The 25,916-nt window shown below is 45.9% G+C and overlaps 3 protein-coding genes across 3 annotated transcripts in view; 2 read left to right on the forward strand and 1 right to left on the reverse strand.

Moving 5' to 3' along the window:
• The window catches only part of COL11A2 (collagen type XI alpha 2 chain), a 28,289-nt gene extending 27,464 nt beyond the window's left edge, over window positions 1-825 (forward strand). The window contains exon 66 of the mRNA XM_036870558.1: window positions 149-825. Coding sequence (XP_036726453.1) covers window positions 149-289 — 141 coding nt within the window. The 3' untranslated portion in view covers window positions 290-825. The remainder of the gene's footprint in view (window positions 1-148) is intronic.
• Window positions 826-12,768: 11,943 nt separating this feature from the next.
• LOC118904242 (HLA class II histocompatibility antigen, DP beta 1 chain-like) lies at window positions 12,769-14,787 on the reverse strand. Its single transcript, XM_036870156.1, is given in 4 exon segments — window positions 12,769-13,049; window positions 13,940-13,972; window positions 13,975-14,053; window positions 14,689-14,787. Coding segments are annotated over 4 exon segments (492 nt in total).
• A 6,185-nt stretch (window positions 14,788-20,972) lies between these two features.
• LOC118904507 (HLA class II histocompatibility antigen, DO alpha chain) lies at window positions 20,973-24,041 on the forward strand. The gene is made up of 5 exons (XM_036870717.1): window positions 20,973-21,118; window positions 22,292-22,540; window positions 22,993-23,274; window positions 23,372-23,507; window positions 23,738-24,041. Exons 1-5 carry the CDS (start codon window positions 21,037-21,039, stop codon window positions 23,739-23,741), a joined length of 753 nt encoding a protein of 250 aa, XP_036726612.1. The 5' UTR covers window positions 20,973-21,036; the 3' UTR covers window positions 23,742-24,041.
• The last annotated feature ends 1,875 nt before the right edge of the window (window positions 24,042-25,916 follow it).

A 25,916-nucleotide genomic window follows, 5' to 3' on the forward strand; every position in this document is an offset into this window, starting at 1 on the left:
TAGCAAAGTCTGAACATGGGACACAGATGAGAGGAACAGCATCTCAGGGCACTTGAAGGAGCGGAGAGCCTGGGCCTGAGGTTGGGGTGTCCGCGGGCCCTGTGTGCCTCCCCCATGCTCACTCTCATTCTGGTGTCTCCCCCTCAAGACCCAGCAAGGCCGGACGGTGCTGGAGGTTCGAACACCTGTACTGGAGCAGCTGCCAGTGCTGGACGCCTCCTTCTCAGACCTGGGGGCCCCCCCGAGGCGGGGAGGGGTGCTGCTGGGGCCTGTCTGCTTCATGGGCTAAGACTTTCTCCTCTGTCTGACCCTGTGCATCGACACCAGGCCCACCTGGAATCCCACAGCATCGGCTCTGTGCCACCTCGCAGAAGGGCTCCTCGCCATCTAGGGGGCCTTGGGCCAGGGCACCGAGAGCCCCCAGTCAGGGGCAGTGCAGGGGAGGGGTGCACCTAGGGCTCGCGGCCCTCCCACTTGGAGCCTGTGCCCTGTTCGACAGCTGAGACCCTTATTTAAAATTTACCTCCCAATCACCCCAAACACGTGGAAGAGAAAGGACACTGTGTATTTTGTATTTAAAAGTAATTATATTAATTATTTAAAGAGTGGAAAACAAAATGACAAAAAAGATAAAGAGAGAAATGCCAACAAAAATCAGCGGACTTTGGAGACAGGGCTCTCCAGGGGTGAGCCTGGCACCCTCATCTTTGCCTCAGGGCTCTCCTCAGAGACTGTGGGGGGTTGGGGGCCGAACCCCGCCTCCCTCACACCCCACCTGCAGCACCCACTGTGAACGTTGTAATACATGGTCTCCTTTGTCTCAGGGCTCTGCCTCTCTCTGCCCAGGGTGGGGCTCGCTCATCTCTACCTACCAGGTGTTTGGCTCCGCGACCCGCATGCCTGCTGTCTTTCACTTGGTCTGGGGCTCGCAGGAATGCCTGCTACTTGGGGACCAGGCCAGTCCCTCAGGGGAGAAATGGAACAGTGAGGGGTGTGTGCAGGGCCTGCGGTCAGCAGACTGTTGAACTATTGAAATTCTTCCACGTTAGCTGGGAAATCGCCGTGGCCCTGAGCCCCGCCAGTACACCATTGCCATCCTGGCCACCCCCATCCCTCCCCTGGGTGCCCCCTCACCTTCTCTGATCCTGCAATTAAAGGGTTAATGTGCAGCATCTGGATGGGACTCCCAGGGCCTTGTCTAGCACTATGACCTGCGTCCATTCTGACTGACGGTTAAAAAATGTGATTGTCTCCTGCTGGGGTGTATGTGTGTGGTGCTTGTGTTGTTATTTCAATCCCCACCCCCACTCTCATCCAGCGGCGCCCCTTCTTCCCGGCTGAGCTGTTACCAGAAATGAATGGCTTAATCCCTATTTCCTGGAGGGCCTGTCCAGCTGGGGTGTTAGGGTGCAGAGAGAGTTCATAAAGCCTGGCATATGAGTTCAGAATCTCAAACGGATCCCCCAGTGACAGCAGGTGGGGGTCCAGGGTTCTGCCTGACGCTGGCGCTGGATTGGTTCGGTGTGAGGGTGTGCGTGCCCTCCCTGGTTTCACCTCAAACACCCCATCACCCCCCAGCTTTAGGGACCTCAGGGCTGGAAGGAGCCTTAGATGTTTAGCCTGAACTGTTTGCAGATGAGACTGAGGCTCACTTTCACGACAGCGTTTACCGCCCCAGTCCCTTTGGTACAGGCTTGCATGTCCTGCCATAAAAAGCCAGGGCTGCGGCTGGGGCCCCTCATGCTTGTGTGTATTAGGGTCTACATTACTCCAGGCTTTGTGCCGTGTCAAGATGCATAATCCTCGCCCAGTGTCTCCTCCGACTCCGTGCCGCCCGCCGGCGGCCCCTCTCGGGGTTTATGCAGCAGCTCTGAGCCCTCTGGGTCAGGTGTCTCCTCTGTTCAGGGCTGGCTGCACAGTCGGGCATTCTTGGCAGCTCCTGGGCTTCCCATCCTCACACAGCACATCCTGCCTCCCGCCCGTCCTGGCAGGAGATGAAGACTTCTTTCAGGGCCTCCTGATTACGACGCCCCTTTCCTCGGGCTGCTGGTGCGGGAGGGGGACGGTGTACGAGCGTGTGCACGTATGTGTGTCCCTGTTTCTCTTCCGCAAACCCCCGGTGCGGGTCGGGGAGGGGCTGCTTTGCACCCCAGACCCGGAGTCCCAGTAGGCAGCGCCCCCGTACTTCTTCCTCCTGGCGGATCCCCGACGGCAAGGACAAAGCCCCGATCTTTGAAACCCTGAAGTGTTGGAGCTAACTCAGTATCGATCCCAGGGAGCTCTCCTATGGGCATCTAGAAGTCCGGCCTCGCATCGGCGGCGGTTGGGCAGGAAAACCGAGCGCAGGTGAAAACCCCCTTCCGCGCGCCTGCTCTTCGGGCTCCGCGCATCTCTCTGCCTCTGCGGCCCCCTGGTGGCGGCGCGGAGACCTCGCCCGGCTAAAGCGCAAGCGCAGTGATTCCGCGCCCTAAGACGTCCCTAAACCGCCGCCCCTCCTGCATCACCAACTGAACCCTCATTCCCACTCCCCCAACCCAGGAGGAAGCCGAATGGAGCAGAAGCCCCTGGCCCTCGTCTATATGGAATCAGGCGATGGATGTGGTTTCTGGGATCAGCCACGCCCTCCCCTCCATCTCAATGGCTTCAGGCACCCTTCTCCCCCCAATCCCAGGCCTCAGCTGAACAGAAGATCAGACCTAAATAGATGCTCCTCACACCGCTCGCCCGCACCCACTCCCAGACAAGCCGGGCCAGAGCTGAGGTTTCTCCGGAGCTCTCTTTGCAGTTGGAGCCAAACCCACAGAGGTCGCCCTTGGAGCACAGAGGGGAGTGTTCCCAAAGGTCACTTTTGGTCAGATGCTCTGAGTTCAGAGAGCTTTTCTCCGTGGAAAAAAAGCCATGCATTTACTCAACTAACATTTATACACGGCGGTTAGGTCCCCAGGCCCATGCACAAAAGTCTATTTAACTAGTATGCCAAGCAACCCCGTATAACGGTTTTATGAGCAATTCTGTGCCAAGCTGCAGCCAAGGACGCCAGGACCACAGCCCTCTCCTTGCAGTGGGGCATCTCCTGCCCCCTCCTCCAGCAAGCTGGGGCCTGGCTCTAAGGAAAGATGAGGGGAAGCACCCAGAGGTGGAAGTTTTGGGGTGTGACTGGGCGTGGGTAGTGCAAGCGTCCTGAAATCTGGACATGTGGGTACTGGCAGGGGCTCCAGTGGCTTGTGGACAGTGGAGGCTTCTAGATGGGATGGGGAGGAGATAAAGGAGATAAAGGAGAGAGAAATAGAGACTTGGGGGAGTGACTTTGGGCCCCCCAGGTTGGAGGAGGGTGTGAAGGTCCTAGACACATACACAGCCAACAACAGGTTGGGAGGCTTAGGAGGGGAGGACTAGGAGTGGGGAGGACTATGAGATTATAGCACGAAGGCTGGGGGCATGTCCTCTAGCCTGTCACATCTTGGAGCTGCTTCTCAGCCTTGAGCTGATATTTGTGGCGTCTGTGACTTATGGTCAAAAAACAACTTGTAAAATTTGGACAACTTAGGTAACTGTACTTGGGAGCACGACATATCCCAGAGGGCCATGGCCTACATATCTCTGTCTTCCCTTGGTCATCAAGTCAGTGAAATATGGCACCACTGCGTGAATTCTTACACATTTTCTTTGCCTAAAGTACGTGAACATGCTTTGGTTATAGCTGTTGTGGTTCTGTTTATGTCACTATCAAACATGACATTCACCAACATTCATTCATTAGACATACCTGACACCACTTAGCGGTAGAAAAGCTCAATTCCACTTTGCTGTGTCTTTAAAGAGTGTTTTTTTTTTTTTTTTTTTTTTTTGGCTGTGTTGGGTTTTCATTGCCGCGCATGGGCTTTCTCTAGTTGAGGCAAGCAGGGGCTACTCTTCCTGCGGTGCATGGGCTTCTCATTGTCGTGGCCTCTCTTGCTGCAGAGCACAGGCTCTAGAGCGCAGGCTCAGTAGTTGTGGCGCATGGGCTTAGTTGCTCCGGGGCATGTGGGATCTTCCCGGGCCAGGGATCAAACCCATGTCCCCTGCATTGGCAGGCGGATTCTTAACCACTGAGCCACCAGGGAAGCCCTAAAGAGTGATTTTATGGCTATTGCAAAAGCTTTGAAGATACTAAGTCTCCTACCTGGCAGCTCGGGATGCAACATGGATATTGGAAAGTATATCAGCCACTGTATTGTCTTATTGATTTATTACAATAAGTAAATCTATACCAGCTCCTTTCTGAAATCCTTTGATATGGCAGCAAACTCAACAGATGCTCATGGGCCCACACAACAGCATCTGGGATTCCTTCTCCATCCTGTCAGTCACAGTTTTTGGGCTCTTTACTGGCAAGCACCGTGGAGGGTGCCATGTTGGACAAGGCACCATGTAAGGTGTGATTACCAAGAAGATAAGCAGCTGTGAGAGAGTTTTTAGTGACAGTCCTGCACTGGGGCTGAAGGAAACCAATCCATCATTTTACTGTATCTGATGCTTGAGGGTGATATGTACTTTGAGAGCTCCATTTTACATTTCCATGAATCTACTCTTGTTATAGCCTGGCTGCGAACAAGAGATGCTGTATATATTGGTTCAGATTAGGTTGAGCTGTGAGACACAGATACCCTGAGAACAATCGTGGTTTAACCAAGATAGACTTTTATTTCTCTCTCACGTTGAGCTCCAGGGCTGGTATGGTGTTTAACAGTGTCAGAGATTCAGACTTTTTTCCATCTTCTTGTTCCACCAGCCTCAACATGGCTCTTCCTTCTCAGGTCCAATATGACTGCTTGAGTTCCAGCTTTCAGGTTTGCATTCAAATCAGCAGGAAAGAGGAAGGGGAAAGAAGGACCCATCACCCTCTTTATAAGGCCACCTTCTAGAAGTTGCACACAGCAGTTCTCCTTACAGAGCATTGGACAGAACTTACGTGTGGCCACACATAACTGGAAAGAAGGATGGGAAACTAGGACTTATTCTGGAAGTCCATGTGCCCAAATAAAACAGAAAGTTCTATTAGGAACTGTGGAATTATGGATATAGGGGAACAATTCTCTGCCTGCCATGTCTCTAAATAATTTCTTTAGATCCAGAAAGGGGGGATTCTCCAGTGGCTGCTTTTACCAATAAAGCAGTCCCACAATTTCCATAAAAATCAATCGTTTAAGAACGTATTTGCCCTGAGGGGAGGGGTTTCCAATATTATCTACCCCCGAGCACTAGGCAAAGTATTAAGCAGAAATTTAAAAACAAATAGGCTATGTATTCTGTTTTGCTGGCAAACTTCCCTCTAGGGATTTCTTGAAGTTTCTGCAGGCTGTTACAGGCACCTAGAGCTTGTTCCTGTGTCACACTTTCCTCCCTGACTTCACCATGAGTTATCTCTATTGGTGTGCTTGCCTCTGAGTGAGAAGATAATTGGTCTTGTTGGAGTATAAGTAGAATAGTTAGACTGTGTATCATCTCAAGATGGTTTTAATTAGAAATGTCAGCCACTTGAATTTTCAGAGACCCATGCCATACAGATATGTATTCAATACTCCAATCCTTAAACTCCAGTGGTCTATATGTCTATTTGCCCTCTAGAGCAGTGCTGTCCACTAGAACTTTCTGTGATGAAGGAAATATTCTGCATCTGTGCGATCCAGTATGGCAGCCACTAGCTGCATGTAGCTATCAAGCACTTGAAAAGTGGTTAGTGCATCTAAAGAATTTTATTTTATTTTTTTGTTTGTTTTTTGGCCACACGGCATGCGGGATCTTAGTTCCCCAACCAGGGACCAAACCTGTGTCCCCTGTATTGGGAGAACAGAGTATTAACCACTGGACTGCCAGGGAAGTCCCACAAGAATTGTATTTTTAATTTTATTAAATTTTAATTAATCTAAATAGCCACATGTAGCTAGTGGCTACCATATCAGAGAGCACAGCCCTAAGGTATCCTGTTTAAAGATCCATATGATTTGGATCCATTTTTAGTAATATGATGAAGAGATCCAAGTTTAATACAGATGTAGGAGATGCAGATTTCAGAATTCACACATGCCAATTAATTTCTGGTCTTCTTTTTTGGGGTAGGGGTGTTTCAAGGGCGAGGGCTTTTCCCTGATCTTAGGCAGATTTTTTTCTCCCCCAATTACTGAAAATTTTATGGTTTTATGGTTCATTCCTTTTAATCGTAAAATCAATAAGGGAAGACATAGTTTTGGGTTGCAGTTGCTTTTTAAAAAATCAGGTTTACTGAGATATATTTTACATACAATGAAATTCATCCTCCTTAGCTGTACTGTCCTATGAGTTTTAACAAGCATATTCATTGTGTAATCACCACCACTATCAAGATAAAGGCTATTTCTACCACCCCCATAACGTTCCTCACAGGCATAATTGTTTTCAATTCACTCCTGGTTAATGTGTCATAAGTGTAATGAACAATTTTAATACTCGCATTAGGTTTAGGTCATCTCTTTAACTTCTGCTTTATTGGATTGTGCCTCAGGGGAAAAAAAATCTACTGAGCTCATATAATAAATGAGACTTGTTGGGGCAGCCAAGGGAAAGCAAACTGGTGATGGACATAGTTTATTGATATTGAGAAGAATATAACAGCCAGATGAATGCATACACGCTAATCAAGGATTGACTTAGATCTTTTACTAAGGAAATAATATCAGGTACAATGCTAACCACATTTTGTTTATTTTTGTGTATTTATTCTTTTAAACCTTTTTTAAAAATTTATTTTATTTTATTTTTGGCTGCATTGGGTCTTCGTTGCTGTGCATGGGCTTTCTCTAGTTGTGGTGAGCCGGGGCTACTCTTCGTTGCAGTGCGCGGGCTTCTAACTGCGGGGGCTTCTCTTGCTGCGGAGCACGGGCTCTAGGCGCGCGGGCTTCAGTAGTTGTGGCTCACAGGCTCAGTAGTTGTGGCTCGCAGGCTCTAGAGCGCAGGCTCCGTAGTTGTGGCGCACGGGCTTAGTTGCTCCGCGGCATGTGGGACCTTCCCGGACCAGGGCTCGAACCCGTGTCGCCTGCATTGGCAGGCGGATTCTTAACCACTGCACCAGCAGGGAAGCCCTATTTTTAAAAAATTAGATGAGTGAAATATATAAAAAGTACTTAGAACAATCCCTGGCATCTAGTAAGCACGATTTAAGAATTAGCTATTAAAAAAAAAGAATTAGCTATTATTCTTTAAAAAAAACTTATTGATAGTTGATTTACAACATTGTGTTTCTTTCAGGTGTACAGTAAAGTGATTCAGTTATATATTTTTTTCAGATTAAATTCCACTATAGGTTATTATAAGATATTGAGCATAATTCCATGTGCTATACAGTAAATCCTTGCTGCTTATCTATTTTAGGTATAGTAATTTGTATCTGTTAACTCCCTACTCCTAATTTGTCTCTCCCTCCCTCTTCCCTTTGGTAATCATAAATTTGTTTTCTATGTCTGTGAGTGTGTTTTGCATACAGATTCATTTGTATTAGTTTTTAGAATCCGTATATAAGTGATATCATATAATATTTGTCTTTCTCTGACTTCACTAGGTATAATATTCTCTAGGTCCATCCAGGTTGCTGCAAATGGCATTCTTTATTTTTTAATTAAAAAAATTTTTGTTTTACTTTTTAAAAATTGAAGTATAGTTGATTTAGTGTTGTGTTAATTTCTGCTGTACAGCAAAGTGACTCAGTTATACATATATATATACACATTATTATTATTTTTAACAGTCACTATAATTTTTATTTTTATTTTTTATTTTATTTGTTATTTTTGGCTCTGTGGGTCCTTGTTGCTGTGTGCAGGCTTTCTCTAGTTGCGGCGAGCGGGGGCTACTCTTTGTTGCGGTGTGCGGGCTTCTCATTGCGGTGGCTTCTCTTGTTTCAGAGCACGGGCTCTAGGCATGCGGGCTTCAGTAGTTGTGGCACGCGGGCTCAGTAGTTGTGGCGCACAGGCTTAGTTGCTCTGCGGCATGTGGGATCTTCCCAGACCAGGGCTTGAACCCGTGTCCCCTGCATTGGCAAACGGATTCTTAACAACTGTGCCACCAAGGAAGCCCTACACATTATTTTCTTAATATTATTTTCCATTATGGTTTGTCCCAGGACATTGAATATATTTCCCTGTGCTATAAAGTAGGACCTTATTGTCCAATATTTCATTCTTTTTTTTAATCACTGAGTAATATTTAGAATTAGCTATTTGGGGGGAGGGATAAATTGGGAGATTGGGATTGACATATACACACTACTCTAAATAAAATAGATAACTAGTAAGAACCTGCTGAACAGCACAGGGAACTCTACTCAGTACTCTGTAATGGCCTATATGGGAAAAGAATCTAAAAAAAAACAGTGGATATATGTATATGTATAACTGATTCACTTTGCTGTACACCTGAAACTAACACAACATTGTAAATCAGCTATACTTCAATAAAAATTAAAAAAAAGAATTAGCTATTATTTTTATATGGTATTTTTCATTTTTATTATATTTATTTATTTGGCTGCATTGTCTTTGTTGCTGTGTGCGGGCTTTCTCTAGTTGTGGCGAGCGGGGGGCTACTCTTCGTTGAGGTGCGCAGGCTTCTCATTGCGGTGGCTTCTCTTGTTGTGGGTCACGGGCTCTAGGCGCGTGGCTTCAGTAGTTGTGGTTCACAGGCTCTAGAGCACAGGCTCCGTAGTTGTGGCGCACCAGCTTAGTTGCTCCACGGCATGTGGGATCTTCCTGGACCAGGGCTCGAACCCATGTCCCCTGCATTGGCAGGTGGATTCTTAACCACTGTGCCACCAGGGAAGTCCCTAACTATTATTCTTAATATTGCTATAATTCACAATTAACTTCTGAGATTCACCTACCTTTGGACTGGCCAAAATGAGATGTTAAAGAGTTCTGTTGGTGGGATGGATTATCTCAAGTTTCTCCAACTATTTTATCATAATTGTTTTTTTACATACTCTGTTAGAGACTTGGCACTGTTTCATATTTACATTTTTTGGTGGGGAAGTGAAATTCCAGAGGTTCAGAGTGGGAGCTTTTCTATTTCCCGGAATTGCAGTAGTAAATTCAACATACCCAAGGGCAGGTGAAATCACCATAGGAACTTTTTTGTTTCTCTGTAACCTCATTTAATGTTATCACAACTTATTCCTTTAGATACTTTCTCCTCCACATGCCCCAACAGTCAAAATAGCCCTCTTATTAGATTAAGTTTCCTAATTAAAAGTTCCTGTTGATCCTGTATCCCAAAGTTCCTAGAATTCTGCAATATTGTCCTTTGTCCAAAGTTTTAATAGAGTGTAGTGTTTCCAGACAGATCTACTACTGTAACAGATCTGGAGGGAAGGAAATTGAAGTTATTTGTGCTGTCCTGGGAGAGGATCTGGCTTGATTTTCAGGGCAAAGCTCTTTAAACTCAGAGGGTGAATCAGAGGAGGTGTGTTGAAGTGCTTCCTTTCCTGTATGTACTGAGAAAACATGTTCTTAAAATTTTGTAAGCTCTTTGTCTTGGGGATTCCCTTTGGCTTCGTTCCCAGCACTTCTCAACTGCATTAGTTGAGGGTTTGCCAAGATTCTTTCTATGGCTGTAGCTTCTGTGTCTGCTAGAATTGGACGGTTTTTGATGCTTCTTTAATCTCTTTTGTAAATGTATTAAGTTGCTAGTGGGCCTCTTATGTTTTTGAGATTTTGCTATCCCCAAATCTAATGATCCATAACCAGAAAAGACTCTTTATCTCTACCTTCCCTGGCTTCTCAAATTCTTTTTTTTTAAATTTAATATTTATTTATTTATTATTTATTTTGGCCGCGCCAGGTCCTAGTTGTGGCACGCGGGATCTTCGTTGCCACACGTGGGATCTTTAGCTGCGGCATGCAGAATCTTTAGTTGCAGCATACAAACTCTTAGTTGCAGCATGCATGTGGGGTCTAGTTCCCGGACCAGGGATCGAACCTGGGCCCCCTGCATTGGGAGCGCAGAGTCTTAGCCACTGGACCACCAGGGAAGTCACTCAAATTCTTTTTCATTTTTCATTTTTCTAGCAGCTTATCCTACAGCCTCCAGTAAAGGCTACTAAGAGAGGGCCTACATTTTTTTTTAAGAGAAAGATTGTAAACTCTACTCTGCCTGTCCAATATGGTAGCCACTAGTCACATATGGCTATAATTTAAATTTAACTAGTTTAGAATTAAATGAAAATTTCAGCCCATTAGTTGCACCAGCCAATGGCATTTTCAGTGCTCAAGAGTACATGTGGCTAGTGGCTGCTCTATTGGGCAGCTCAGATATAAACATTTCCATCAAAGCAGAAAGTTCTATTGGGCAGGGCTGCTCTAGATGTTCTCTGATGATCACACTCACTTTATAGATACTATGACTCTCTACTTTTGTAGACCTTCTTCTTTCTAAAGTTAATTTTGAAGGGTTGCCTTCTGTTGGTATATTTCTTTATATTCAATTATTTAACAAAAATATAAATATTGCAACAGAGCAATGATTAGTATATTTTCATGGCTGCTGTCCGAGGCACAGCCAAACTGCAGAAGTGCTGGTGCTGCCAAAGCCGCTACATTTGGCCATATTTATCCCGACTTTTTTTTTTTTTTAACTTTTGGCTGCGTTGGGTCTTCGTTGCCACGAGCAGGGTCTGCTCTTTGTTGCGGTGCGCAGGCTTCTCACTGCGGTGGCTTCTCTTGTTGCAGAGCATGGGCTCTAGGGCAGGTGGGCTTCAGTAGTTGTGGCGCACGGGCTTAGTTGCTCCGCGGCATGTGGGATCTTCCCAGACCAGGGCTCGAACCCGTGTCCGCTGCATTGGCAGGCGGATTCTTAACCACTGCGCCACCAGGGAAGTCCCACTCCAACATTCTTTACGAAAAAGTTAGAGAAAAGGTTACACGTATAAAAGTCAGGGTAGGGACTTCCCTGATGGCTCTGCAACAAGAGAAGTCACCACAACGAAGAGTAGCCCCTGCTCACCGCAACTAGAGAAAGCCTGCGCGCAGCAACGAAGACACAACGCAGCCAAATAAATAAAAATTTAAAAAATGTATATATATTTAAAAAAATGTTGGAGTATTCCAACAAATTGTTCACAAATCCCTTGATTTCTTGCTCCAAGGCTAAATCCCACTGTCGGCCACTAGGTGGAGATGGGAGCCTATTGAACATTCCCTAGCTTTACAGAACATGTAAAATTCAGATTCTTTTCAATGGATAATCTGACTTTTCCCTCAAAAATCTTAGACCATTTCTCATAAAAATTAAAAATTACCCCACAGTTTTATTTATTTCTTTTAAAGTTTTATGTTTATTTATTTATTTTTAAAATTTTATTGTTATTTTTCACTTTTATTTATTTATTTATTTACTACTATTATTATTTTGGCCGCATCGCGTGGCATGTGGGATCTTAGTTCTCTGACCAGGGATCAAACCTGTGCCCCCTGCATTGGAAGCACAGAGTCTTAACCACTGGACAGCCAGGGAAGACCCTAATTTTATTATTTTTTATTGAAGTATAGTTGATTTACAATGTTGTGTTAATCTCTGCTGTACAGCAAAGTGATTCAGCTATACATATATATATTCTTTTTCATATTATTTCCCATTATGGTTTATCCCAGATATTGAATATAGTTCCCTGTGCTATACAGTAGAACCTTGTTGTTTATCCATCCTATAGATAATAGTTTACATCTGCTCATCCCAGACTCCCAGTCCTTCCCTCTCCCATCCACAGTTTTAATTTCCTATAGTTGTCCAATAAAACAGGGAAAGGAAAGAAGTACTAAATCATTTATCTTCCATGTTTCCTTGGGACAACCCTCTATCCCCAAGAGGGCAAGGTTCAAAACCTGATTTGATGGTTAGAATCCTGAGTTAACTTACAGCTTTATGACTGCAGTCTGATGACACCACATTAGGAGGAATTCTTGGCCAAACAGAAAGTCAGGGAGACCGTCTTCTTTTCGTCAAACCCTATATTAATCTATTGGTTCTGCTTATAAGCAGAGGATGGAATGTTCAGTATTCTAAGGTAACAGTCAAAATGATTTTTAAACTAGGTTTAAAAATGTGGCTACAAAACAGAAATAGAGTCACAGGTGTAGAAAACAAACTTATGGTTACCAAGGGGGAAAGGGAGGGAGGGATAAATTGGGAGATTGGGATTGACATATACACGCTACTATATGTAAAATAGATAACTAATAAGGGACTACTGTACAGCACAGGGAACTCTACTCAATCCTCTGTAATGACCTATATGGGAAAAGAACCTAAATAAGAGGGGATATATGTATATGTATAATCGATTCAGTTTGTTGTACAGCAGAAACGAACACAACATTGTAAATCAACTATACTCCAATAAAAATTAATTTTAAAAATGTGGCAATCACCCCAAAGTTCTGGATCTTGGAGTGGAGACTTCCACAGGAGCCAATGTCAGCCCGTCAGGTCCCAGCTTCAGGGGCTGAAGGGAGACCGAGGGGAGAGGCTGGTTCTCATGTCTGAGGGCCAGTCACGAAGGTGGTTACTTTCTGAGGTTTTTCTAACAAGGAGAGAGTCTTTAGGATTTCCCAGGGCAGGGATAAACGCACACTAGAGTTACCAGCTCTCCTTTGCTCCCAGCCCAGACCACAGGGGGTTGAGGAGGAAAAACACGGGGTGGTGTGGCCCCGAGGCGTAGTGAGTGGACCCCAGAGCTTGGAGTCCAGAGGGTCATAAAGGAGTAGCTCACTTCACGGTGACAGGCCTGTCCAGACTGGGGTGCTCCACGTGGCAGGGGTAGACGTCTCCCTGCTGACGGGTCATTTCCAACATCATCAGGAGCTGGGAGGTCCAGTCTCCATCATAGATCAGGTGGATGGACGCAACCCCAGCTGTTTTCTTCTGTCCATTCAGGAACCAGCGGACTTGCATGTGGCCTGGACGGAAATCAGTCACATGGCAGATGAGCAGGTTGTGGGCTTGCAGGGGCTCTTTCTTGGAGGGGGAGACGTTCACTTTAGGTTGGACTAGGAGTGCGGGAAAGAATCTTGTTATGACAACGGAGACAGCTAATGCAGTGCGTTGAGTGATTTTCTTGCCAAATTGACATTTAAAAAAAAAATTTAAATTGAAGTATAGTTAACGTACAAGATTATATAAGTTACAGTTGTACAATACAGTGATTCACCATTTTTAAGCCAAATTGACTTTTAGATGTTAAAGATGAATATATCATCCATTAAGCTATTTGAAGGCAGAAGATGGGGGACAGAGTAGGAAAAACAGAGTAAAACATTCAATTTTTCCAAGGAGGGCCTTGTCAGACACAATAAAGAGAGAGCAGAGAGGAACAGGAGAGGGTCAAAGTCAGCACTATAACACTTTCTATAACACTTTCACCAGAAACGTATAGGCTGGTAACTACTATTTTTTGAACAGAAATGTTGAACCAGTTGTGAAGCTACCTAAATTGACATTTTCCTACCTTGTTCAAAGGGATGTATCATCCTGCCAAACATGATCTTAGAATCAGAATATATTCAGCCAGTAGCATTCTTTTGATCTCTTGGTCTGATATCCTCATTAGAAAAAGAGAAGAAAAGAAGTAGCTTGATTCATTCTTCATTTAATGTATGTTTCCTGGTCTCCTCTACCCACCTCCCCCCAACTCCAAAAAAAAAAAAAAAGAAAATTGTAGCAAGAGCCACAAACCCAATCTTTTTTTGTGTGTTTAATTAGCAGGGAGTCTGGCCTTTTCCCATGCTGGTCTGGCCCCCATGCACTGTGAAGCCTTCTGGGCTCAGGCCACCCAGCCTGGGACCCACTGGGGCTTGGAGATGGGATGGAGAGTGCTCCCCTCCTCTGCTGCCCGAGCCCACCCCTTCCAGGGTCTTCTCTCTCCCTCCCACCCTTTCACCTCCGTGCTTCAGGGTGAAACCCTTGTCCAGGTGTAGTTTGTTTGCACATCACGTCCACGCACGCTCTGTCTCAGTCCCAGGAACTCCCTCTGGATGTTCCAATTCTTGGCAGGGTTTTCTTTTTTTACATTTAAAAACATTTTATTGAAGTACAGTTGATTTACAATGTTGTGTTAATTTCTGCTGTACAGCAAAGTGACTTAGTTATACATATATATCCTTTTTCATATTCTTTTCCATTTTTTTTCAGTTATACATATACATGTATCTATTCTTTTTCAAATTCTTTTCCCATTTAGGTTATTACAGAGTATTGAGCAGAGATCTTTGTTCTATACAGTAGGTCCTTGTTGGTTATCTATTTTAAATATTCCAGTGTGTACATGTCAATCCCAAACTCCCGATCTACCCCTCCCTGCCCCCTTCCCTACCAGTAACCATAAGTTAGTTCTCTAAGTCTGTTTCTATTTTATAAATAAGTTCATTTGTATCATTATTTTTAGATTCCACATATAAGCTATATCAAATGGTATTTGTCTTTCTCTGTCTGGCTTACTTCACTTAGTATGATCATCTCTAGGTCCACCCATGTTGCTGCAAATGGCATTATTTCATTCTTTTTAATGGCTGAGTAATATTCCATTTTATATATATCACATCTTCTTTATCTATTCATCTGTCAATGGACATTTAGGTTGCTTCCAAGTCTTGGCTATTGTAAAAAGCTCTGCTGTGAACATGCAGTGATGTGCCCCATCTTGGTCACAGCCACAAATGCCCCCATGGCACTGTCAAACTGGATGTACACCACTCTGTTATAAAGGTATCACTTCCAGTAGCGGTCCATCACTCCCAGTAGCAGTCACTCCTCCTCTGTACACGTACAGCTCTGCGGAAGGTAGAGACCAGGGCAGAGCTGGGCTGGGAGAAGCTCCCATGCCCCCAAGAGACTCTGCCCACTTTCCCTGTGACGTCGAGTGGCTGCATCCAGGACCACATAGTGGTCTTTTGCCTCTTTTCTCCTGAGTCTCCATCCTCCTTCGGCAGAGTGTCCGACTGGAGAACTCAGAGGCCTCCCTCTGCCTTCTGTCCAGAGCAGAGTCACAATTACAACTTTGTGTTCAGTGTTTTCTCTCTATCCCCTCACCTCACCTCCAACCTCTTTGTAGTTCTCTCTCAAGGCATTGACACATCAATTCAGTGTTATTCCTGTCGATGTAAAGGTATTTTGATGACTACCCCTAAACCCGTCACCTCCCAGTGTGAAATGATAGAATATACAATGTTCTTGGACTCGGTCATGTGACCTTGGAGAAATCACAGAACCCCCCTGGTCCAAAGTTTTCCTACCCCATAAATGGAGGATTTAACTAAATCATCTCTGAGGTCCTTTCCAGCATTAATCATAAAGAGTCCTACCCTAGAGAACCTTCAGGTCTAAGAGGAAAACAAGCAGGTGGACAGGTGGAGAGAGCTGGAGAGAGTGACATGGCATCTCCTTAGGGTACCTCTTGACTTCTCACTGGTCCTCATCTGCTGGAAAGATCATCTTCTCCTTAGGGGCCTGTGAGGGGAGAAATAGAAGGGAGCAGGGAGCAGGTGTAAAGGAATGAAGGATGCACTGCTAACCGGGGAGTCCTAACCACACTGTTTGTCCTACTGCAGGTGACAACCTTTCTGCGACAGAAGAGGACAGAGGGGAGTCCCCAGCATCAGATCTACTTTATGTATTTATTTACTGTCTGCATGCGCGGCTTGCGGGATCTTAGTTCTCCGACCAGGGATTGAACCCAGGGCCACAGCAGTGAAAGCACAGAGTCCTAACTTCTGAATCGCCAGGGAATTCTAATTTATTTATTTATTTTTGTCAGATCTACTTTAAACCTCCAGTCCCTTTGAATCTCTGTGCTCCTCAGCACCAATGATGGGAGTCTCCAAAGACTCCTCCAAATCCTGCCCATCTGTGATTCCACTCACACTTAGCACCTTGCAAAGGGCCTGACACATAGAAAGCACTTAATACATGTCGACATTTGAAGTATGGTGACAAGGTGATCCCCACACTGATCTATAAGCCCCGGTCTCCTCTGGGACTTCTTCCCACACAGCATCCTTCCTGAGAAATACCAGAGACCAATAAATACCTGCGTGTCAGAGCAGGACATCTCTGGTGCCTTCTTTGCGACTCCAGGGCCTGTCCCTGGTCTCGCTATACTTTCAAGTCCCTAGCAGCATGTATCCCGGACACGTAATGTGGGTACAGATACTGCAGTCTGTGACCTGCCAGGAGGTAGGTCTTGAGAATGTTCACTCTGCCCTGCGTCCTTCCTTAGCCGAGAGCAGGAGGTGGAGGGAACAAGGATGGCTGCTCTTCACTACGGGGCTGATTTACCCTGAACTATTCCTCACATTGTCTCTATGCTGCTGCTGACCTCCTTTGACACCCCTTTTATTTCACCCAGAATTCTGATCACCTCTAGACCCCCTGGGTGCCCCTCCTACTCTAGGTGCCCCATCTTCTAGGAGACCTACTTTTAAAAAATTTTTATTGAAATATAGTTGATTTACAGTTTTGTGTTAGTTTCAGGGGTACAGCAAAGCGATTCAGTTTTTTATATATATATTCTTTTTTTTACATTCCTTAACATATATACAAGATATTGAGTATAGTTCCCTGTGCTATACAGTAGGTCCTTGTTGTTTATCTATTTTATATATAGTAGTGTGTATATTTTAATCTCAAACTCCTAATTTATCCCTCCCCCACTCCCCTTTGGTAACCATAAGTTAGTTTTCTATGTCTATGAGTCTATTTACATTTTGTAAATAAGTTCATTGGCATCATTTCTTTAGATTCCACATATAAGCAATATCGTATGATATTTGTCTTTCTCTGCAGTAGACTTTTTTTTTGTTTGTTTGTTTTTGTTTAATTAATTAATTTATTTATTTTTGGCTGTGTTGGGTCTTCGTTTCTGTGCGAGGGCTTTCTCTAGTTGCAGCGAGTGGGGGCCACTCTTCATCGCGGTGCGCGGGCCTCTCACTATCGCGGCCTCTCTTGTTGCGGAGCACAAGCTCCAGACGCGCAGGCTCAGTAGTTGTGGCTCACGGGCCTAGTTGCTCCGTGGCATGTGGGATCTTCCCAGACCAGGGCTTGAACCCGTGTCCCCTGCATTGGCAGGCAGATTCTCAACCACTGCGCCACCAGTGAAGCCCAGACATAATGTTTTGAAGGCATCTCCCATAGAAACGTTGTTAAGCCCTTAGTGATTCAACGTCATCTTTGATACTACGTCATATTGCACTGTAGCCACTACTCTTCTGACAGCCCTGCCCCCCCGACCCCGCCAGGCTTTACTTTATTCCCTTTAACTTCTTTCAGGGGCATCTGTGAGCACCTTTGGAGACCCCAATATGTTAGCTAGTTTACTCATGTCTGAATCGCAGTTGTGGATCAAGGTCTGATCTCTCCCATAGGGTCGAGAGCAAAGTATGGAGATACAGATGAGTATCTGTCTGAATTTGGGGAATTTTAACATAAACTACTTCACTGTTCTCTTACACATGGTCTTGGTGGTGAATTGGAACTAGAAATTAAGAGGTGCTATGAGGATTTGATACAGGAACCTTGAAGTCATAATATTATTATACATTACATATAAGGGGCAGCCGGAGGAGGAGGCCATTTCCTGTTTCTCACTTCCCCTCTGGTCCGGTCCTGGTTCACAGGCCAAAATAGTAACTCCCTTACTTCAGGGAGCACCACCACCTCCAAAGAAAAACAACAAACAGGCCCATAGGTGTCCTTAAAAGAAATATTAGTAAATATAGACTAGCCACTTAAAATGAGCATAAACAATGCATTTACAAAAATAAGAGAAGCTATTGTATAAAAAAAAAAAACCTAGGGGATATAGGGAAAACTATATAGAAGTTCTAGGTGTAAAAATATTTAATAGTCGGGAATTCCCTGGTGGTCCAGTGGTTAAGACTCGGCGCTTCCACTGCGGGGGGGTGGGGGTGGGGGGGTGAGGATGGGGGTGGGGGTGGGGGGGTGAGGATGGGGGTGGGGCACAGGTTTGATTCCTGGTCTGGGAACTAGGATCCCGCATGCCAAGAGGCACGGCCAAACAAAAACAAAACAAAACAAACAAGCTATATATATATATGTATATATATATAATAGTCAGAAGAAAAACCACATTAATGAGAATAAATATTGGGAGAGATACAACTGAAAAACAGTTAGTAAGCTGGAGGACTAGACTAAAGAACTCTCTTAGAATAAAAGATGGAAGGATAAAGAAATTGAAAACAGAGAAGAAAAGCCAAAAGAGATGAAAGAGAGACGTGCCCAATGTGGGTAATATGAATTTCATAAAAATAAAAATAGAGAGGAGAAATAGTTGCAGAAATAAAAGAGACAAATTCTTAGAATTAAAACATAAAGAGGGGGCTTCCCTGGTGGCGCAGTGGTTGAGAATCTGCCTGCTAATGCAGGGGACACGGGTTCGAGCCCTGGTCTGGGAAGATCCCACATGCCACGGAGCGGCTGGGCCCGTGAGCCACAACTACTGAGCCTGCGCGTCTGGAGCCTGTGCCCTGCAACGGGAGGGGCCGCGATAGTGAAAGGCCCGCGCACCGCGATGAAGAGCGGTCCCCGCACCGCGACGAAGAGTGGCCCCCACTTGCCGCAACTAGAGAAAGCCCTCGCACGAACCGAAGACCCAGCACAGCCAAAAATAAAATAAATAAATTAAAAAAAAAAAAAAATTTAAAAAAACATAAAGAGGCTCCATAATGGCCTACAGTAAGATATGGACAAACCCATTTTAGATACAATATAACAAATTTTAAAATAGCAGACAATGAGAGAATTCTAAAAGATTCTGGAGAGACACACTGACAGCAGATTTCCTAATGTCAACACTGGATGCAAAAAAGTCATTGGGATAATATTATTTAAAATATTAAAGAGAAAAAAGTCAAACTTAGAATTTAATACAACAGCTAAACGTTATTCAAAGTGATGATATAATAAAAATGTTCTCAAGCATACAAAGCTTCAGAAGGTTTGCCACACAAATACATTTAAAACACTTTTGGAGGAAGTATTCCAATAAGAGAAAATTTCAGGAGGTGCCAAAAAGGTATGGGAAGTAAGACTGATCAAATACCTTGGTGAAGGAGAAGTATTTGAACGTATTTGAAAGCATGCTAAGGTGCTTATCTGGTTAGAGGGAAGATGGGGGAGGTACAGACAACACTTTTTAAAAAAACAATGATGGAACACATGCACCCCAATGTTCACTGCAGTACTATTTACAACAGCCAGGACATGGAAGCAGCCAAATGTCCATCGACGGATGAATGGATGCAGAAGCTGTGGTACATATATACAAAGGAATACTACTCAGCCATAAAAAAGAATGAAATAATGCCATTTGCAACGACATGGATGGACCTAGAGATTGTTATACTAATTGAAGTAACTCATACAGAGAAAGACATATATCACGATATCACTTATGTGTGGAATCTAAAAAATGGTATAAATGAACTTATTTACAAAACAGAAATAGAGTCACAGATGTAGAAAACAAACTTATGGTTACCAAGAGGGAAAGGAGGGAGATAAATTGGGAGATTGGGATTGACATATACACACTAATATGTATAAAATAGATAACTAATAAGAACCTATTGTATAGCACAGGGAACTCAATACTCTGTAATGACCTATATGGGAAAAAAATCTAAAAAGAGTTGATATGTATATGTATAACTGATTCACTTTGCTGTAGAACAGAAATTAACACAATATTGTAAATCAACGCCACTCAGTGTAGGAAAGAGCATCAGAGCAGGTGGTTTTTTGTTTGTTTGTTTGTTTGTGCCAAAAAGCAGTCCATAGACTGGCTGCCCAAGAATCATCTAGGGAGCACGCTAAACACACAGGTCCCCTGGCCCTACTTTGGAAAAGCTACTCTAACTCAGGTCAGGATGGAACCTAGGAATCTGTATTTTTAACACACTTCGTGGCTGATCCTCCTGTGTGGCCAGGTTTGGAAACACAGACTCAGATGATTTCTTAGATCCCTTCCAAGTTGAAAATCATTTATTTCATCACTTTTGACACATTGCCTTCCGATATTTGGTTAGACTTCTCTTTACCAGGATAGTTAACTTTATATATATATTTTACATTAGACTAAATTCTGCCAATGCCTCCCAATTAGAAGCCAAAAGTAAGGGTGATGCAATCCACACAGGGCAACCTCCAGGCTGAGACACGGGCATAGGGGACATGGAGGGACTCATGGAGGTTACCCAGCACCCTCTGCCCTCCTCAGAAAGGTCCACTGGAACTCCTTATGGCTCTTTTTCACTCTAAATATCTCTAACGATTATACAGTTTTCCTCACGTAATGAAATAAAGTAATATTTTAAAACATGATTTAAAGATTTAAAAGATTTTTTCTACTGTGTAGCCAGCGTTTCCCTTTTAAAGTTTCTTAGTAAAAATTTTTTTTCCTTTTTTTTTTGGCTGCGCCATGTGGTTTGCAGGATCTTAGTTCCCCGACCAGGGATTGAACCCATGTCCCCTGAAGTGGAAGCGTAGAGTCCTAACCACTGGACCGCCAAGGAATCCCCAAATTTATTTTATTTTTTAACTCCAAATTGGTCCACAGAAACTTATAGGACGAGTAGGAGTCCCTACACTATGGATTAATATAGAGGATTTGTTTGAGCTCAGCTGTGCGGTGCTCTGATGGCCTTTTCTCTCCCTTCGCAAGATCCCTTCTTGGAGGATGGAGAAACAGTTAATCTAAGCCCCTCCCATCCCTTTGACTTCCTGTGGACCAAGCCTCCCTGGTGCTCGTGGGCCCAATGAATTCTTCCATCTTCTCACCCAGGCTCTTTCCTATACTTCTTTCCCCAGCAACAGCTACGCTAACTCAGAGAATTTCTCTGATTGGCTGAATACAGCAGGGGGCTCCCCCATCCTAGAATCTGTTTCTTCCTCTTTACCTTCCCTCTCTTCTTTTACCCCCCACACTGACTTGGACTCATTTGGTTAAAGCACCAGGGGACAATGGTCCTCAGTGGGGGGCTGGTCCTGGGACTCCACGCCTTGATGACCCTCCTGAGCCCCCAGGAAGCTGGGGCCATCAAGGGTGAGTGCAGAGGGTGCTGGGTGAGGAGAGGAGAGGAGATTAAGGGCGTGGGGTTACACGCCAGATGGTACAGAGAGTGAACAGTTCCTTTCCTCTGATTTATGGGCAACTTCTGTTACCCGCATCCCTCTCACCTCTATCAGGTCTGTCCTGGACCTAAAATACAGGTGCAGCTCAGCCCAGCATCACATTCAGGTGCCTCCTCATTCCTCCCTCCTCTCTGAGACCCAAACCTCCGTCCTACTGCTGCCCAGCATCCTGATTTCTGTACCACTTCCTGGCTTGGGGCGAGCCCATTTTCTATTGCTGTATTTATCACCAGGTCAATAGGTAGCTGTTTATCTGTCTTTATCCTGCTCTAGACTTGAGTTCCTTGTGTGCAGGGTCTACAGCTGGTTTGCCTGTATTTCCTTGGGGCCTGGTATCGTGCTGGGCACATGGTGGTTTCTCACGATCATTGCACAAATAATTTCCTAGAATTATAAAGGCATCTTATCAACGAACACCTAACTCCCAATTTCTAGAAAATTGAGCCTCAGTCATGGGAAGAGGCACATTTGATCATAATGCTCTGAGACCGAAGAGTTGGGACATGAACCCTGAACTTCTGACTCCTTTTCCATTGCTCTTTGCAATACCTTGGGCTGCCTTTTTCTATCCCTTCAGTCTCTAGTCACAAATCTTAATTCTTACTCCTGCCAGCTATCACCTGTTTTCCCTCACATCCACTTACACTGCATCTCTGTGACCAAAGCTCCACGGATGCTCTTAACCTTACTTATTTTCTCCTCATCACCCCCCTACTCACCTCTTATCTCACACACACAGGACGTGGTAGCACAGTTGGGGCAGACCATCAGAGCCAAGATTTAACTCTGGGGATCCCAAGCCTGAGTTTAGGCAACCTCTCCTCTTCCCAACCCGGTATGCCAGGCTGCATCCATGCCTCTGTGCTGGCCAGTGTGCAGGGGATGTGCCCATTCCCTCCATCCTCTCCCTTCCGTCCCTGGGCAACCCTTCTACTCTCCAAGGACCAGCTCAGCGTCAGAACGGGACTCTGCCCCCACACAGAACCAAGGATGGGGCACAGCTCAGAGACTCAATACATCACATCTGATGGATGAGATTGATACCTTTTCTTTTCTCCCCCGACCCTGAACTCACTCAATACAGCTGACCACATGGGCTCCTACGGACCAGCCTTCTACCAGTCCTATGATGGCTCGGGTCAGTTCACCCATGATTTCGATGGAGAGCAGCTGTTCTCTGTGGACCTGAAGAAGAGGGAGGCTGTGTGGCGTCTGCCTGAATTTGGCAACTTCGCGTACTTTGACCCGCAGAGTGGGCTGGCCAGTATCACGATGATCAAAGCGCATCTGGACGTCTTGGTGGAGCGCTCGAACCGTACCAGAGCCGCCAACGGTACCTGGCCTTTCCTCTGTGCCCCCCTCCACCAAGCCCCCGGCAGGCAGGGGAGGCCCAGAGAAGCCTCCTCCCCCCCCTCCCCCCCACCACAGGCCTCTATTGACTCCTGGGCTCCACTCTCGGAATCTGAGACTGTTGTGCTCAGGCCCTTTCCTTCCCAGGAGGTGCTAGATCTTCTCAGATTCCTTCAGCAACCTCTTCCTCTTGAGAAATGACCCCTCCCGCTGGACTCCCCATCAGGGACCTGGCAGATACAGGACTCCCTGGGGCCCCCTCTGCCCTCCACAATCTCTCATCCCTCTGTCCCCCTGCTTCTGTCCTGGTGTCACCATCCTAGACCATTCCCTGCTCTCGGAAGGCTAATAGGAAGAAACACCCCTCAATCCCAGCCCTGATAAGGCCCAGCTGGAGGGCTGAGCCTGTGGGATTCAGGGCCTGGTTCCTCCTAGTGCCCCCAAGTGTGACTGTGCTGCCCAAGTCTCACGTGGAGCTGGGCCAGCCCAACGTCCTCATCTGCGTCGTGGAGAACATCTTCCCCCCTGTCATCAATATCACCTGGTTGCGCAACGGTCAGACCATCACCGAGGGGGTGGCCCAGACCAGCTTCTATGCCCAGCCCGACCATCTGTTCCGGAAGTTCCACTACTTGCCCTTTGTGCCCTCGGTGGACGACTTCTATGACTGCAAGGTGGAGCACTGGGGACTGGACGAGCCTCTCTTTAAGCACTGGGGTACGAAGCCGCCTCCCCAGGCCCCCCTTCTCACACCCGTGTGTCCTTCACTCTGGAATCCCCTTGCCCGACCCCTGACCCTCCCTTTCTCTCCCAGAGCCCCAGGTGCCTACCCTGCTGCCTGACACCACAGAGACCCTGGTCTGCACCCTCGGCCTGGCCCTTGGCCTGGCCAGCTTCCTCGTGGGCATCACCCTCATCATCACGGGCACATGCCTGTCCAGCACCCCCAGGTGCGCAGGACCCGGGAGTCTGGTGGGGAGGAAAGCAGATGACTCTGCACGGGACGAGGGTGGAGGATGAGAGATTCTGTGGGGAGGGGTGGGGTCAGGGACGAGTGGTAGGCAGGGAATAGAAGAGCAGAGGTGAGGCGAGGGTATCAGGTTTGGGGGAGGTGGGCAGAGATGGGATCCCAGAAGTGTGAGCTGGGACAACCTTGGTCATATGGTTTTTGCTACTTTAGGTAATGGCCCTTTGAGAGAAACAGGTATGGGAGACACCCTACAGCTTCCTGGCAAGTGTCGACAGCCCTTGAATGCTCAGTGCCAGAGTCTACCACATTCATCCCCACCGTGCTGACTTTGAATGGGATCAACCTCTGTCCTATAGGTCTCCTCCTTTTTGGCTCCCGTACTCATGGCAGGGACTTGTGGGGCACCAAGGAGTTCCCTTTCCCACCCCCAAAACACACACACACACACACACACACACACACTTTCTTGCTCTACCCAAAGCCCTGGCTAGCAGCAGTAAAATTTTAAACAGTGTTTACATTGTATTCATTTTACCAGGTCTTGGCCAATTCTTTCAGTGTGTAAGGGATGCTGGGATCTGGAAGTGGGGACTTCTGGGGATGACTACTGAGCATGACCACCTGCTACTGGGGATTGACAGTCATTCCCGGGCCAGTCTAGCTACGTCTTGCTCCATTTGACTCATCACTTTGGGGCCCCTTGTGTGTCACTTGTGAATGGACCGTTTCACATGGACATCATGAAATTAACATCCTGAATTCAGATTTGCCCCAAAAGGGATGCAGAGTATCCTGTTCATTGCAACTCCCCGCAACAAATGACAGTTCTACAGGGCACCAGGAGAGGAAACGTTCATGGAAATTTCAGTCTTGTCCAGATTTACTCTGTCATGAAGAGGCCATTGGTATCCAGCCATGATCTACAATGTCATCTCCTTTTTCTACATTCCCTAGAGTCCCAAGCATGACAAAGAGGCCCAAGGCTTGGGTAGGATGGCCATATCTTCTGTCTGGGGTCAATCATATCAGGTAGGAGGGTAGCAGAGTAGATCAGCAAGGTATCTGGTAAGAGGGAGATCTAGGAGAGATCCACCTGAATGCTCTCTAAATCTGTGGCCTGGAAGGTTTTAGTTTACTGTGAACAAAATTTAAAATGCACACAAAGCGGTAACTAACTATACAAAGTAGTTTATGTCAAGTACCAAATGAGTGATACAGATTGGTGGTTTTCAAACTGGAATACAGGGAAGAGTCACTTGGGAGCCTTTTAAAAAGTACAGGCTTCTCCCAGATCTACTGAGTTAGAATCTCGGGGCTGGGGAGAGTGGTGACAGGGAGTCTGTAATATTTTAACATGCTCTAGATTGTGCCAATGAAGCCATCCTGGACCCAGGCTGTGGTCTGGGAACGGGGACCCATGGACATAGTCTGGTGCTATTGGAGGTCATGGGAAGAGGGGATCCCTGAGGTCTGAGTAGTCCAGGAGGACTTTCTGGAAAACCTGGGTTTTTTAGGGCATGAAAGTTGAGGAAGGGACTTCCCAGTGGTTAAAACTCTGTGCTTCTAATGCGGGGGCAAAGGTTCGATCCCTGGTCAGGGAACATGCTGTTCCACACAGCCAAAAAAAAAGAAAAAAAGTTGAGCAAGATACAGGTGAGTAGGGGCAAGATGGGGGTTGGAATTGGGAGCATTTGGTCCCAGAAAAGAGAGAAACCAAGAGATTATGGGGACTCTGTGGATTTCCCAAGAGAGAATAAATGGGGGGAAATCGATGGCCAGAAGAGAAGTCAGATGGAAGCGGGAGAAGATTGTTCTAATCAAGGTTTTTGCTTGCCAGTCACAGAAACCCTATTAAAATGGTTATAGACAAAAGGAGAGGGTATTTACAATAGACACAAGAGTGGTATCCAGAACCCAAGGGTGGGTTTGAGCCAGGCCCTGCAAGGAAGAGAACTCAGAACGGAAGAGCCAGCAGAATCCAGAGCAGTCCCTCTTGCTCTCTCTCTGGGCCATATGGTCCCTGTTTTCTAGATCCCTCGGTACGTCAGCCATATTCTCTCCCTATGGACTGACTGTCCTTTTCAGCTGACATGTCAACCGTATAGGTCCTGTGTTTGTACGTCACCTCAGCTGTGGCCACCCACAGAGACTGTGTCTCCCAGTCACAATTTTAAATTATTGAAAAAACAAACGACTGCCCAAACTTGGCGAAAGTGTCCACCCCAGCCCAATGTACTGTGACCGGGGAACCAAGATCCCATAGTACAAACATGGTGGGCTGGCACCCACCTCTGAGGTGAGGAGTCAGTTCGTTCTCAGAGAAAGAAGAAGATCTCAGAAGACACCACAAGAGATGTCTGTCCCCATCGTGCCCTGATCTCTGCTGATT

The sequence above is a fragment of the Balaenoptera musculus genome, chromosome 11 (genome assembly GCF_009873245.2).
Source record: "Balaenoptera musculus isolate JJ_BM4_2016_0621 chromosome 11, mBalMus1.pri.v3, whole genome shotgun sequence".
In the NCBI taxonomy this organism is placed as follows: Eukaryota; Metazoa; Chordata; class Mammalia; order Artiodactyla; family Balaenopteridae; genus Balaenoptera; species Balaenoptera musculus.